Below are 16038 nucleotides of genomic sequence, written 5' to 3'. Positions count from 1 at the left end.
GCTGTGAGGGTCGCGCATTAGAGGACAGCTGAAGCGTTTTATAACTCAACGAGCTTAAAGCGGTCGAATGTGTGAAACTTGCGCATAAAGAATGCGAAGTCTTTTCAGACTAGCATGTGAAATGCTGACGTAATCGCAGTTGAAACGGCGATTGCTTTCGGGGTTTTTTGAAGCGCACAGCCTCGGGTTATGAATGACGACAATTGCGGTGGCGGTACAATTCCAGCGCAGAAATGCTTGCTTTGAAGGATGAAAACAAACGCCACCGAAGGCAAAGCCCGCGCAGCTATAGCATTGTTTGACGGCATCCAAGGACACACGGCAGGGAGTTTGTGAAGGCAGCAGAAATTTGAAACCTCATCGTCTGCGACTTCATGATAGCCCCTTCGCGCTTCTCTGAAGCTCTGTGGAAAAGACTCAAATTTAATTTTATTTTTTTTTATTTATTTACATAATACTGCAGACCCCATGTGGTCCGGCGATTGCGTCACTACCTTGAATGCCAACACAAAAACCTGGCAGGCTTTACCTACAGGCCTCTTGAGTATGCTTGAATATCGAGGAATTCTCAAAAAATGGTTCAGCTGCCCTTTAAACAGCCAACCATTGTACGCTTCCAAAACCTATGCTCCGCAGCAGTAGTGTTCTCTGTGTGCAGTCTTGGCAGCACCCCTCACGCAGCGCCAAGAACGAACTGCCTTTCACGGCTGGCCTCCCCCCGCTCTTTGTTCTTCCGTGCTCTCATTAAACACGCGAGTCTCTCCCAGGTACGCCGAAGTGATTACTGTGATAAGTCACGGGCAATTCATTCATTCGTTCAAGAGCATGACGTCTTCAAAGGGCCGTCTAAAAATAACTAAAATATCTTTGAAAAATCATCAGGGTGCTTCTCAGCGGGCTTTGTTCAGTACATCATGCTGCCCACGGTCGTGGCTGTTATCTCCATAAATATACCTCCACATTTCCTGTAGTTCATTGCGACAACGGTTGTTACACCGTCGACGTGCGGATTGCCTGCGGTTCTTCCTCACCCATTGCTGTTCCTGACGGCGGGAAAAAATGCGCTCTTTGCTGGAGTATATACAGAGAGGGACCTCGAAAGAAATGGCTGGAAGAAGCATGCCCGAGAACAACGTGCAGACGAGAATTAAAGGCGGGAGCGAAGAAAGCGCGTATCAATAAGGCGGGCCCCGAAGAACCTCCGGAGCTCGCCGGTTGTGCGGGGGCCTTGTAGCTCTCTCTCAGGCGCACAAAGGAGATCAAAAGGTCCCCGCGAGGCAGAAAAGCCCTCTCCGGGGAAGGCACGAAGGAAGGCAGGAGGGGCCGCTCTTTTAATTAATTCCGAGAGTTATTCTACCGTCGGGGGTGGCCAGCCAGCCGTAATTTGTGCTCTCCTTCGGCGCTAGGCGTCGCTAGAATATGAAGAGAGCGAGGAGGATATGGCGCGTAAGGGGAATGCTTGCCGCTGTGCTTGCTCCCCCACCCCCCACCCCGTCCTCCGTTTCTTTCATCCCTGATCCTGGCTGCGTTCGGTGTACCCCAACCCCCTCCTTGCAGAAGGTTCTCAAGCCTGCCAGCGTACACTGCTTGCTGCATATAAATTTGTGTGCTCGCGCGGACATCTCTTTATGTGAGCAGTGTTAGAGTGGAATACATAGCCGTCGTCATAAGCACTTGTATGCAACTGTAACTGCGCAAACAACAAGGGGCGAAGAAAAAGAAACAGTCGGGACGCAGCGCGGAACTTCAACTAAGTTTTACTTCAGGGACACGTCACATTTTTACATTCGTCGTAATCGCAGCAGGAAACTCACAAACAACCGTCACAAAACACAAGTACATGTACGAGCGCATACAAGTACGAACCACCAACTAGCCCGCCTTTCCCTGTCATCTGTGTCATAAGCGCACAGGCTAGTGCGCTCATGACGGGAACAATCGCCGCGACATGTTGTGCGTGCGCAGCTTTATCAGCGTTGCGAAACAGGTGGAAGTCAAGATTTGGGTGCCTTATTCATTTATCTATATTTCTATGAATGAAATTCTACTTATTTATTTATTTATTTTGCCGACCGACAAACCGGTATACACATTTATTGATTGATTTCTCTCGCAAGCAGGCGGGCTTTTCTTGCAATTTGAGCGGTGACGATGGCTTTGTTCAGAGGCGCCTCACTATTTTCGGCGACGTGCGAAGTCGCCCCCTTGTTACTGTTGTGCTTGTGTCAGAAATTTCTGGTTTGCTATAGAAGCGGGAGTGTGCACTCGTACGTGTTCTATTTTAACATGTCGGAAAACATATTAGACAAGAAGCATGCAGGGTCGAGAACAGTCCCGAGACTTGTTGGATCACTCGTGCGTGGTCGCGGTCATTCCAGAGCATTTTAGCCGCGTCGCGAGAATGTGACACCATAGGTAACTCCGCTTCAATTGCAAACAGAAACGCTTAAGTCTGTGCGTCGGTTCCGATTAGTAATAAAAACACTCCTAAAAACAAACATAGCACAGCTTCGCGACAGTATCATCGTTTGCCTTTCCAAAAGCAGGCTTTGCCACAGTGGTGCTATGCGGTGAAGGCCAGGGCCATCTTCTCTGCTCGAAGATGCCGCGCGAGCGCGCATAAAAAAAAAGGGGGGGGGGGGGGGGGGGGTCGTTCGCTCTATTCAGCGTTTTCCGTGAAGTGTAACATTCTATTTGTGTCTTATAGCCCACAATAATTCTCAATTCATATCTCACGTTTTATATAATCCCCTCTTTCGCTCTCTTCCAGTACGTGGGCAGTTTCGATGTGACTGACAATGACGTGTGGATCAAGCCGGAGCTCATGGAGGCACAGCTCTTCCGCATGAGGGTAAGTGGGCGGAGGTTCTTACCGCGTTGCCTTTTTCGCTTTTGCTGTTGCGTGATGGTCGTGCTTCTCCTACGAACGGTTCTGATCGCGAGCCGATGGGGTGGCTTGCGGCAGCGCAGCACGCCACAGCTCGCGAATGCAATCGTTTCTCCCGCCGCCTTTCTTTAACGTTGCCAGATGTGATGCTTGTTGTTGCGTTTCCCATCAATTCGAGTTAATTGAGAGATCAATTTCGCGCAGGCCCAGCGGGGCGCGTGGCATGTGCAACTCTTGCGGAAAGTACGAAAGCACAGCTGTGTCCCATGTGCTGCTCGTGACATTCAATGGCGGTTCTCTCCATTTGCTGTTGCAGTGTCCCCTTGAAGATTCAGAGGTTTAAAAGTATAAAGACAAATGGGTAGTTTGTAAGTTGATACAACGGTCACATTTGAACTGCTGGTCTTAAAGCGCATCGTCGTCGCGGCTTTGGAAATATGTCCACGTATGTTTTCCTCATTCATTTTCTGCTATCATATATGCTCCTTGTTTGTATAATGTCTGTGCTACGGACCATCTAGCCAGGCGTCAGTGGAAATTAGCTGTCGTACAACCGGCTATGACGATTGAGCAACGCACGCGTTCAAGCCACTTGAGAAGATGCTTTCACCGTGTAGGAACTGCTTTCACTGGAAAGAGCTTCGATGCAAATTACGGCCTTGATTTGCAGTAGCTCCTACTGGTAGCTTGCACACCTCCGCACAGGTTTGAGATAGCATACTACGAGAGACGAGATAGGTGGTATTAATGCTAATTTTACTGCTCTACTTCATTGTGCGCATAACCTCGCTGCTCAGGTGCGTACAGGTGTGAACCACATGCGGCTCCCCGTCCTTCTCATTAGCCGTCCCTTAATTGTTCCTTGATTTTGAAACATACTGCTGAAAATTTTCAGCTGTCGGGGGGCGGTTGTGTCTGAAGCCCAATCACGTCACATGTGTTCATGCCATCGTGATTGTCACTGCGTCAACGTCACTAAGTTACGCAAAATGCGTTATTTTTCGTTTTTTGGTGCTTAAAGGGCGCCGACATTAGCGTCCAGGTTTCTCATATGGGCTGCTGCCTTCTGTAGCTCATAGGCAGCTAGCACAACAAAACGCGCGTCCAACTGTAGAGCTGACGTTTGCCAAGCTCGCGGACACTGGACGTGTAGGAACTGCTTGGCGCCTCACCCCCTTCTTAGTCGGTCGTCTGACCGGCGCGTCGCTCCCGCCATCGCCGAAGGTCGCGCTGCAAATGTCCGCGCGACGCGACAGGCGCGTGCGCATCGTGACCGCCCGTCCGTCGACAGCGTGCAACCACGCAGTCTCGTGCGCCGTTCGACCTCGCGCGCCCACGCTGGGACACCCGTGGAGGGCAGCCACGCAGATGATGATGCCCCGCTGACTTTTGCTTCTTTTCTACGGTCGCAGCTGCACAAGGAACTTTCTTCGCTATAATCTCGACATCTCTACACCCTACACGCTCTACATCCTACACTCTACACATCTCGACACCCTACACGCTCTTACCATACTAAGAAAGTTGCCGCGTTTTCATGTAAAACAAATGTTTTTAAGTACTCGTTCTTTCCCCATACTATATCACTAAGTGGAATGGTTTACCTGCTGACGTTGTCAATTGCGAATCGGTAAATTTATTTTTTCAAGCTCTGCAGGAAGTATAAGGCTCTTATGTATCCTTGTTTTGGGCCAAGTCCGATGCCTTCGTTTGCTGCCAGGTTCGATGTCATTACATGTTCTGTGCCTTTGTAATCGATTTTATGTTGTATGTTCTGGTTTCTGCTCTGTTCGCTATCGGCTTCTTTTGCAATGTACTCGTCATTTTTATCAATATGTTTGTACCCCACTCCTGCCTAAGGCCTGTAACACAGGCCGACAGTATTTGCTAAATAAATAAATAAATAAACGACGCCGCCGTAAGCGTAGAATACTGGAGACAACACAATAAAAGTAAACCGGTTGTTGTAATCTCTTTAGGGGCTGCTCGCTTCGCCAGAATTGCCCGAGAGAAATGCCCTGTGCACTCTTGTTTCGGGAAGAGGGTAGAACTGCGTGCGCACTCCCTTGTGAACCAAGGGAGTTGGAAGTTTGTTCTACTTTCTTCATTAGCATAATGCACGAATGCCAAGATCACCTCTGTTCTAAAAAATGACTCGCGCATTAATGGACTATTCAGAATGCTATCCAGGTAGCCCTTAGCCTCAAAGCCGCAGTATGTCTCAAAATTACCTATGGAAAGAAAGCATCACCGTCTATGCAAGTATCTTAAACAGCGCTTCGTTCATTAACTTCTTATTTGGCCGAAAACGTGGATGTCAGCTTCGGAATGCATAGCTGCGAAGCTATTCATTTGCTGATGCAAAAACAAAAATAGTTCTGCTGATACGAAGCCTTGTGCGGAGGTCACTGTTTTCTCCTTTATGTTATGTGCCCCCTAACGAATGTTACGAACCCTGTAAGACTATCGTGCATTTATGAAGGCAGTATTTCGAAGGCTTTGAAGGCGCTATTCTGAAGGTCCAAAATGAAGTCGTATTTCGGCAGCGGAATTCATGTTTTTGGCCAGTTACTAACCGTACAAGACCACTACGAACTTCGACATCGCCCTCCTGCTGGACGAAAAAGTGCCAGCCTCTACTGATATCTCTACACACGTAACTCTGTGTATATCTGTGGCCCTACATTTATTCCGAGCGCAATAAGAATTGGCCGACTGGAAACTAATCTCGGCAAGACCAAACACAGAGGCTAGGAACTGGGTCTTTGCGATAACAAAAATTTAAAAAAGAAGACAGGTAAAAATAACTTTTCGCTGAGTGGTGGTGGTGAAAAACTTTAATCAAAGAGAGCTTGAGGGTTAAAAAAAAAATTAACCCTGCTGCATGGTCGGTATCCTTAGACCGGGACACCGCATGACGAGGCCCCGTCTCGCGCCCGCTTGACCAGAGCCCTTTGGGACTCCAGTGTGGAGCAGTTGAGGAGGGCAGTCTCCCATGCCTCTCGGGTGGGGGTGGGGGAGGGGGGAAGGTGAGGATTCTGAGTACATGCCCACACCATGTGAAAGATATCGCACATCTCTCCACAGTGCGGGCAGCGCCCATCTGTGTTCGGATCGAAGTGTTTTGCTATTGCAGGACAGAGAAGGGTTCCTGTCTGCAGGCGCCGCAGAGTTCGCTCCTCCGCCTTACTCAGCCCCTTGGCAGGTGCCGGGTAGAGACGGTGGCTGTCGCAATAATAAATTAGGATTTCGCGGAACCGCAGAAGCGGTTTATGAGCTTCTGAGCCATGAGAGCTAGGATGAGGAGCCCGGTGTGTGAGCGCTCGGGCGGCCGCATCAGCGGCCTCATTGCCTCGTAGACCCTGGTGGCCAGGAGCCCAGATCACTTTTGTGCGAGTTGGATCGGCGAGAGCGCGTCTTAGAATTTGCGAGGCCAGAGGTGATATTTCGCCTGCAAGATAATGTTCACAGGCCCGGCGAGAGTCTGTGATAACCGTTTTCGATTTTGGATCGGCGGCAGCGAGAGCTATTGCGACTTCCTCCGCTCGTGTTGAATTTGGGGCCCGAAAAGATAGCCCATCGACATTCATTCCCCGGTGGACTACGGCAGCCGTGAAGAATCCCGCGGGCGACGGCCCTGTGATGTCCACGTAATAGACGCCCTCTTTATAGCCATATTGCCTCTCAAGCGTGCGAACCCGCGCTTGTCGTCTGCCTTCATGTGAAGCCATGTCCATGTTACGCGGGAGCGGAGCGACCAAGAGCATGTGGCGCCACAGCACCGGGATGTTCTCCGTCCCCTCTGGTATGCATGTGTGTTGGATGTGTAAGCGGTTTAGCAGGCGGCGCCCAGGCACCGTCTGCGATAGCCGCGTATATTGGTTCACTAGGTGGGCCTCCCGCAACTCCTGATAGGAGTTTACCACTCCCAACGCCTTCAGTTTGGCGTTGGAGGTAGCCACCGGAAGGTCCAGTGCTCGCTTTGTTGCCTTCCTGATGATGGCGTCAATGCGCTCGTCTTGTTGTTTGGTGGTGCGTAGGTACGGCACGGCGTAGAGGATCCGGCTGGTCACGAAGGCATAGGCGAGCCGTAGCGCGTCCCTGCCCCGCAGACCACCCCGCTTGTTGGAAACACGGCGGATCATGCGCCCTACCTGTTCACCTATGCTCTTGAGTTTCGCTATAGTAGAGTCCGGCCTAAGTTTGTTATTGATGAACAGACCCAGGATCCGGAGCTCCGCCACTTCTCTGATGGGACCGCCTGACAGAGATATGTGTAGAGACGTGTTGTCCTTGTGGTTTGTCCTGACGTGTAGAAGCTCTGAATTGGCGGGAGCACATTGGAGACCACAGTCGGCAGCATATGCTTCGACTATGGTGGCGGCCTGCTGAAGGCGGTCCTCTATCTCCCCAAGGCTCCCCTCGGTGGTCCAGATTGTAATGTCGTCTGCGTAGAGTGCCTGTTTTATGCCATCTACCTGAGCCAGTCGGCCGGGCAGGTGCATCATGGCGATGTTGAAATGGAGCGGTGATAACACCGCCCCCTGTGGTGTACCTCTTGTACCCATAGAGTACGGGCCGTACTCCTCGTCCTCGATCCGGAGGAGTGCCTGACGCGCAGAGAGGAAGTCTCTGACATAGGCGAAGACCTTCGCCCCGCAGTTAGTGGTGTTCAAGTTAGAGAGTATGGTGGCATGTTTAACATTGTCAAACGCCCCCTTAAGATCGAGGGCGAGAATGGCCTTGTCGTTTTGTTGCATGGCTGTGGGTCGCATTATGTCCCTGTGTAGTTGGAGTAGGACATCCTGTGCAGACATGTGCGGGCGGAACCCGAACATAGTGTCTGCAAAGAGGCCCTTACCCTCCATGTATGGAGAGAGGCGATCCCGAACCATCGTCTCCATGAGCTTTCCCACACACGAGGTTAATGAGATGGGTTTCGCGCACAGCCAGCCTCGCTTGAGGTATTTACGGATTACTCTCATTTTTCTTGATCGTCGTTCTCCCTACAGATAGCTGTGCAGGACGACGAACCGATTCACGTTCTCTTATGATTTGTGTGCGACCGCATACGCTTCGAACAATCGTAAAATCGATCGAATATATAACCGCTTTCTCGTCGTTCTCCGATAGCTTTTATGAAGTCGGTGTATTGTTGAGTTGTTCAGCAAAGTGTGCTACGCACATAGCTTGAGTCCAATAAAGTGTGGGTCGTGGGCTGATTTATTCTTTTTCCTCTTCCTTCTTAATCGACATCGAGCCACTTTCCAGGCTCCAAAGCTGCACGAATTCGTGTTTTGGCAACGCATTTTCTGTGTAGCCTGTGTAAATGCGTTCTTTGTTTTGTTTTTTTTTTTTTTACATTTGAGTCAAACGCTCGAGCGCAGTGCCTTCGAAAAGTCCGAACAATGATATGGGCCCTGCGGGGAAGCGAGGAGTTGAAGGGGGTGGGTGAGCGGATTGGAAGAGTGGAGTGAAAGGGGAGTGGAAGAAGGGATTGGAAGAGCGGAGCCAAGAGCGACAAAGTGATGGAGAGACGGGTGGTGGCGGCCCGGGCGAGGCAGGAAATGGAAATGGCCAGTAGCAGAAAGGGTGCTTAAATCTTCCCTGCCTCCCAATTCAGCCCATGACGCCCACCTCGGGTGTTGACTGCATTGTGCGCAATGCGCTGCGGTCGGAATACAATTCGGCGCAGTGCTGCAGAAAGAAGACAGCACGAACGTTAACCAGCTGTGTGCCGACGGGCTGCGCCGCTGTCGTGCATATATATATATATATATATATATATATATATATATATTTAAATTCATTATACGCCTTTTTTTTCTGTTACAGAACTTCAATGAAGACGAAACTCATCCTTTTTCTCTTCTTTTTTTGCATAAAATCGCTTGCGCCTGATTTGAGGCGGATTCATGTCTCGCTTCTTATACGCGTACAGAAATGCGCAAGTTGCAGAAATAGCAATGCAGAAAGTTGGGCGAGTTGGTAATACATGTTGAACTTAGAAAAGCGCAATGAAAAGACAGGGTCTTCTTCTTCTTCTTGTCCCTGTCTTTTTATTGCGCTTTTCTAAGTTCAGCAGAAATAGCTGTAACAGCAGCTTGAAGACCAAGGAACCGTGGACACATGATGCGATACAACGCAATACAAAATTCTAAGAACAGCTTATTTCTGCGAACTAATAGAGTCTAAACAGATATTACGGAGAACTCACTGGTGTAAAAAAAAAAAGAAAAATAGAACGGGGTGATTCCGAGTTATTGTGAAACAAGCAGCGCAAGACGACAAGAAAACAGATTTCAGGCAGTGCTGGGCGATACGTCTGTTCTCTTTTTCTTTCCGCTCTCTTGTTTCGTGCGCTTTGTTTCGCGATGCAGTACAAAACAATCCAAGCGTCTACATTTGTGCATTCAGAGGTGTGTGTGTGTGGGGGCGGGGGGAGGGGGGGGGGGGATATCATTTTCAGTGAAAACAAAGAGAGATAGAGAGATAGCCCTTGCCACCTATACTCTACACGGGGTTTTGGGGAACGGAGGGCAAAATGGCCAAAATGGGTCGCGATGAAGACAAAGGATGGGTCTGCAACACGAATTAGCAAGTAAACACACAGAAATGGACTTGTGCACAAAAGTCTCAGAGTTATCCAGGTATCCTGTTTTCGCCTCAATAATTAAGATTACGATTTATCCGGCGGATATAGAATTCTGATCTGAAGCGGCCAAATTTATGAGATTGTCAAACAAGGGACTATTTTGTATCTATTGTGGGAGCCGGCGAACCGTTCAGTGTAATCAAATTCTCGCCTGGTGCACGGAACTGCAATGGAACGGAATACAATTCTTCGCGCGAAGTCATGCTGAGAAGCCTGCACGCCCTGAAGCAAGCAGTGAAGGGGGAAGGGAGGCTACTGCGCTCTGTGCGTCCGGAAATGACGGCAACGCATCGCTGCAGGGGGGGGGGGGGGGGAAGAGTGGTGTGACGCCCTTTCATTCCGCGCGGAAGGTGCCTGCTGCTGGTTCGAGCCGGAACAAGTTGAGCCCCGGGCGCCGCTGGGAGAGTCTGTTGAAAACGCTTTCGGTACCCCAGGCGAGAGCGCTTCTTGTTTGGTTTCGTTTTATTCGCGCACCCGCCCACACAAATACGCGCACGAAACTGGTCGCTATATGTTCCATTTATTTCCTTCCTTGAAAAATGGACGCGCACTATTTTCACGTCACTGGCAGGGACGAAAGTGGTTACATAGTGGATAAATTAGGAACAGTGTTTGCTGGCTCCCTTTGTCTGCAATGAACCAACTAGTCCGCAAGAACTTTCTACTTAAAAAAAGAGCACTGGCTCAGTAACAGCCATCTTTGACACTGCTTCATCCGCGAGAACGACGAAAAATTATTGCCACTGGGTTGCTCATCATCGAGCCCATTCATTAAGCATAATTCGTGACGATTTCAAGAGTTGGCGATTTCAAGAGAGTGGCGTCCTGCTAAAGTGACGCAGCTTGAAGAACGTCAGTTCAATTTTTTTTTTCAGCAACTGAATATCATTGCTGTACCATTTCAAGCTCGAGACTTGTGCCACTTGAATGCAGCGCACATACTTGTACTGTGGAGTATGATGAAGTCATCGTCTGATAAACGCTCTCGCTAATCACCTACCGATGTTGTCATGCGTCCAGAGTTTGAGGTTGGTGTAAACTACAGGCAGGGTCATCCTTGCGATTATTCTACTAACAGTTGTTCCACCGTAGCGGCACTTAGATATCGATTAAATACGAGAGTTTGCGGCATCTTTCGCTGACCACATCTCTGTCACCATGCACATAAGCACCTATAGTAGTTCTCAACTGTCAGCGCCACCATTTGAGACCCACAGTTCAGTGTCCTGAGGGAATTTTAGAAGAACGCGGGAAGCCTGTGCTCACTAAGATGCGTCTTCGGGGTATCAAGGACTAAAACTTGTGTTCGCGCGTATTTGTTAATATCCATTCTATAATGTAATTGCCTAACTTGTTCCTGTTAATCTTCTGAGTAACCTGTTCCAATAAAGCCATGTTCAGTAAAGCGAAAAACTTCACCGTCTTCCGCTCTGACGTCTAAGTCCCTTTTCTACAAAAATCGAAAATGCAATTCTATTCCAATCGGCCGCCGGTCTCCTTCCGCCTTCATCGTCGTCGAGCTGGCAAGGGGACTGCTCACGCAAGTGCGCATGCCTCCCCGCATTGCGAATTCTGTGCAGTGCCCGCCAGCCAGGAGTCGATGCTCGCTCACTACTCCCAAGTCGATGCACATCATCACCGAATCGCGAGGGGCCTGTCGGAACTATGAGTTGGGCTGGGCTCCCCCGCTTGCCTGGCGCATACTAGAATATAGCTGCCGATGCGAAGATCCAACTCCACGTAACCGGATTTGGGCCCCCGGTCACCAGGGACTCCAAGGAAACGATCAGGCCGATCAGGCCGCCCGCGCACTCTCTCCCCGGGCTATCTCCCTGTCCTTGGAAGCCTACTCCCAATCAGACAATCTGGCCCTTACATTCAAACACATCACCGATTACTACAAGGAGGAGCACCGGCGCTACCGGATCGCGCTGACGAGCGCCTCCTCATCAAAATTCTTACTAACACTGTACTGTGCCCGGCGGTACTTAAACATTTCAACACATCCTTTGATGGCGCATGCCAGTTCTATGGGGAGGTGGCTGACACCTTCCACATGGTTTGGGCGTGTCAATCAAACCCATCTATCCCCCCCAACCCCAACCCCACCAGAGAGGACTGGGACCCGAGCGGCCCTGCTCGGCTGTCAGGACCTAAAGACCCAAAAGGCCTTGGTTCACCGGACGCGGGCGGCGTTGCTTGCCAATGGGGCCCCGGAATAGGGGCTCCACCTAGTATTGTGAGGGGAAAGGGCCAATAGGGCCTACCCCAATCACCTCTCTGTAAAAAAATTTATTGCACGATAAATGTTTTTCACCACCACCGCCCACTCCGAAGGGAACTCATTCACCGACTGCGCCATTTCATGCCTGCTTTTCTGATAGTTCAGTCATCAGCCACTGCGTCGCCCGGTGCGCACAGGCGAGGGAGCGCACTTATCACCCTCACCCTTTTGCGGCGATAGTTGAAGCAGGCAGGTATAGAAGTTCAGTGCCAACAAGGATGCCTGCCCTAAGAACGCGTCTGTGGCCTGCAACTCAACCCTGGAGAAGGGAAAGAGGAGAGAATAGAGAGAGGGAGAGAGCTAATATGGGAGAACTAGAAGTAATAAAAAATTGGTTTTGAGGAAAGTAAAGGCGCAGTAACTGCTTCTAGGTGGACATCCGAACAGCGCCATAATAGAAGGGATGAAGGAGGGACTGAAAGAAGGAAGAGAAAAAGGGGCGCCATAGTGGAGAGCTCCGGATTTATATCGACCCCCTGGGGTTATTTAGCGGGCACTGACATTACACAGCACACGAGCGTCACGTGCGTTTCGCTACCTTCGAAACGCGGCCGTTGTGGCCGGAATTCAGTCCACGTCGGACACAGCATCTGAACGCTCTAACGACTGATTCACCGCGACATGTAATATGGGAGGTTCTAGTGCTATTAAGTTCACTGCAGTTCTTTGAATTCCTTTTAACGCGACAGTGTTAAGGCTCCCGTTCTGCACAAAATCCGGCTCCGTCGTTGGCGTTGTGAGCAAAAAATCCCCGTAGAAGCGACCTAGGTGGGTCAACTAGATCACGTTACCTAGTGATCAATTAATGATTGGTTGCGAGAAGTTCATCATCATCATTTATTTGACCCTTAAAGGCCCCTGGGGGGTATTACATAAGGGGGGGGGTGGGAGTAGTACATTCAACATGACTCACATTGGTGGGAAGAAAAAAAAAAAGAGGAATCAATAAAAAAACCACAAAAAGCATAAATAGAAATAAAGTCACGAAAGGGAAAATGAAACCATTTATATGGCAAGATAAGGTATCAGACGTTCTTTAAACCTTACTGGATCGCATTCAATGACGCCAGATTCTGGAAGCCGATTCCAGTCTTGAATAGCAGCTGGCAAAAAAGGTTTGTTAAAGGCATTAGTTGATCCGTGTTGCTCAGAAGTTGCTCAGAAGAGCTACCTGGATCAGAAGAGCAACCTTCCATCACTGGGGAGTGGCGCGTCGCCTAACCGCTGCACCACCGCGCCAGGAGGAGTATGAGGACTACCAGGGATCTATGAATGCAAATTCGAGAATGACCAATTCCGCATATATGGGCAGTGGCCCATTAACGCTTTTAAGGCGGAGCTTATGTCTCCCCTCCAGTTTCTTTTAGTGGAGGAGGCATGACTAAAAGCCGTGACAACGACTTGACGCGGGTCCTGCTCGTTACAAATTTTCATTCATACAGATACGGCTATGGTAGCAGTGTTTCACAGGTCAAAACGAAAAAAAGAAGAATAAATAATTGAGCTACGTAACTTTTCGAAGAAAAGGCACATACAAGCTAGCACACATGTCATACAAAATATTGTTCACAGCCAAGAGCGTCCGCAGAACTTTTTCCAGGGGGGGGGGCACCTGATGTCCGGGGATGGGGGAGGTGGTAGGTTTGTAGTTGTTTCTACTAGGGCATAAATAATATCCCTAATTCCAAGGGGGGGGGCAACAGCCCCCCCTTGCCCCCCCTTCCGGACGCCCATGTTCACAGCGCAACAAGAACGGGAAAGACGATAGCGCTTGTTTGTGTTACTCTATCGTCTTTCGTTTTTCCCGTTCTTGTTGCGCTGTGAACAATATCATGAATACTTAACAACTCGCCCAGATTTCTGCTTTGCTGAATGTCATACAAAGCCTTAACACTTATGTCACGGCCAGAGGTCCAAGACATACACTCTTAGAAACAAAGGTAGTGAAAACGTAGTAACGGCTGCTGTTACAACCTTTTTTTAACCCCTACTACCTATGTACTATGTTGCTACGACCTTGTTACTACTGGAAAGAAAATTAAGTAGTAACAAGGTAGTAACTTCTGCTGTTACTACGTTTTTTTGGCAGTTACTACACTTGTACTACCTCATTATAACCCTGGTAGTATCCATTACTACCTTGATCTGGAAATGGATGATCGGAATATGCACACGTACGTATACTAACATTCCCGGTGACATTGCTACTCAATGCCCTATGTTTTTATATAATGAAAAGGGTTTCCTAATTGGCAGCAAATCTAACAAAATTGCCAGTGCTGTTTTTTGTTTTCAATACAATATACGCAGCGCGTATGTGTTCCACTCTTTAGTTTGATTTCTTAATTGCACTTTTTCACCAACCCCAAGCTATTGTGCCTAACTTGTGCTCATTTTTCCTTCTGGTTTACTACAAGATGCACAAAAATGGGCGTTGAGTTTCTGATGTCATGTTCATGCACTCCTTGTGACACATTAGAAAGTCACCACGAAGTCAGGTATTCATGTCTTTCGACAATAAAAACTCAGCAGAGACTCGTTTTCGTTAACACAGAAGATTTCCTTATGTGATTGGCCATCAGCCACTGAAAGGTCCTTCTCAACAACATTGTTGTCCCGTGCGAGAATGTAGATGCTGCTGCTACATTTACACGCAATGAAAAGAACAAGAAACAACTGTGGCTGCACATATCACGGCACATAAGTTGACAAGTTAGCGTCTGGTGGCGTGGCGTAGTGGTTAGCGTGGTAGGATAGAAAGTATAGGAACAGGATAGAAACAACTTCAACATAGAAAGTGAAAGGTCCGCGGTTCGAATCCTCCTGAAAGCAGGGATTTTTTTTTCTTTTTTGTTTTTGCTCTAGTTTTTTTTTTTGCTCTTATTTTGCACTATTACTATCTTATATGCATACGATTGTAATGTCAAAAGTCATTATATTATTTCTTAAGGTGTTTTCTCTCGAGAGGTAGTAAATGTTACTACCTCGCAGTTACTACATACAGTTACTGAGAGGTAGTAAACGTTACTACCTTGCAGTTACTACGTACAGTTACTACCTAGGTAGTCATATATGTGACAGTCGTTACTACCCTAAAATGTAGTAACCTCAACTACCTTTTTTTTTAGAGTGTAGTATACACACGTTCACGCTCACGTCAGCTAGCAAGCATCTAACACTGTTTCAGCACCTTTCTTGGTGGAGTGACGTCGGTGTCGTATGAGTGTCTGAAGCGTAATAAGCACGCTCATCACACATATGTGCTTTAGAGATGGGCGTGGATCCAGAACTGTCTCAAATAATAATAATAAAAAAAATACTAGAGTTGATCCTTCTCCGTGCACCGGGCTTCGTAGGAAAAAACGTCACTTTTCCGCGGAGTTTACTGCAGAGTATGCCGGCCTTAATGACATTTTTCCCCGACTGATGTGATCACTCGGATACAAGTATCTAAGGTGTCATCTGTTCTACACGTGCAAAAATGCTGAATACGGCAGCTCACCTTTTTTTTTTTTTTGCAATATTGATGAGCCTGTCCATTGAAAGAGACAGCATGAATCAACGGACGGACACACCGCCCGTGATTCTGCTCGCGGCGTCCATTGACCTTTCAATATAAAACGTCTCCACAAATATGTTTGGCAGGGCCCGCTGGGCCAGGAGGGAACGGGACAGTGCACCGCCAACATTCGGCTATGCAGTCACGGAATCTAATGTGCTCGCGCTTGTCAGGCGTGCTGAGGCATGTTTTCGTCTTTTTTTTCCCTGGACTACTATGTCACACTACGGTGCCAACTCGCCCAGCTTGCAACCCTAGTTAAACCTGCCTGGCGCTTTCTCAATTTCAGTAACAGTCAGACTTGCAGATGAATAGCTTTGGCAAAGACAGATCCCTCTGCTATTTCGCTTTCTAGCTCTTTCTCATCCGTTAGCCTTCTTGCTGAGCGCTTCGCTGGAGAGAGGGCAAGACTTAGGTTTGTTTGTTTGTTTGTTTGTTTGTTTGTTTGTTTGTTTGTTTGTTTGTTTGTTTGTTTGTTTGTTTGTTTGTTTGTTTGTTTGAGAATCCATAACAGGAGAGGTTTTGTTTTGCTTTTAATTTTCGAGGAACAAAAACCTCAGGCACCGACAAGACACAAAAAACATAATCAAAAGACGGACCAACAGGACCAACAGCGACAGAAAGAGAGAGAGAGAGAGAAAAAAAAGCGGCAT

General features: G+C 48.5%; 1 protein-coding gene across 1 annotated transcript in view; it reads left to right on the top strand.

Moving 5' to 3' along the window:
• The window catches only part of LOC149364964 (uncharacterized), a 165740-nt gene that overhangs the window by 23623 nt on the left and 126079 nt on the right, over nt 1-16038 (top strand). Inside the window, exon 2 of the mRNA XM_089574955.1 lies at nt 2771-2851. Coding sequence (XP_089431081.1) covers nt 2771-2851 — 81 coding nt within the window. The remainder of the gene's footprint in view (nt 1-2770; nt 2852-16038) is intronic.

Source organism: Amblyomma mixtum, chromosome 2 (genome assembly GCF_055824585.1).
Source record: "Amblyomma mixtum isolate Tamu chromosome 2, ASM5582458v1, whole genome shotgun sequence".
In the NCBI taxonomy this organism is placed as follows: Eukaryota; Metazoa; Arthropoda; class Arachnida; order Ixodida; family Ixodidae; genus Amblyomma; species Amblyomma mixtum.
The sequence above is the reverse complement of the archived record's forward strand: the minus strand, read 5'-3'. Positions and strand labels throughout refer to the sequence as shown.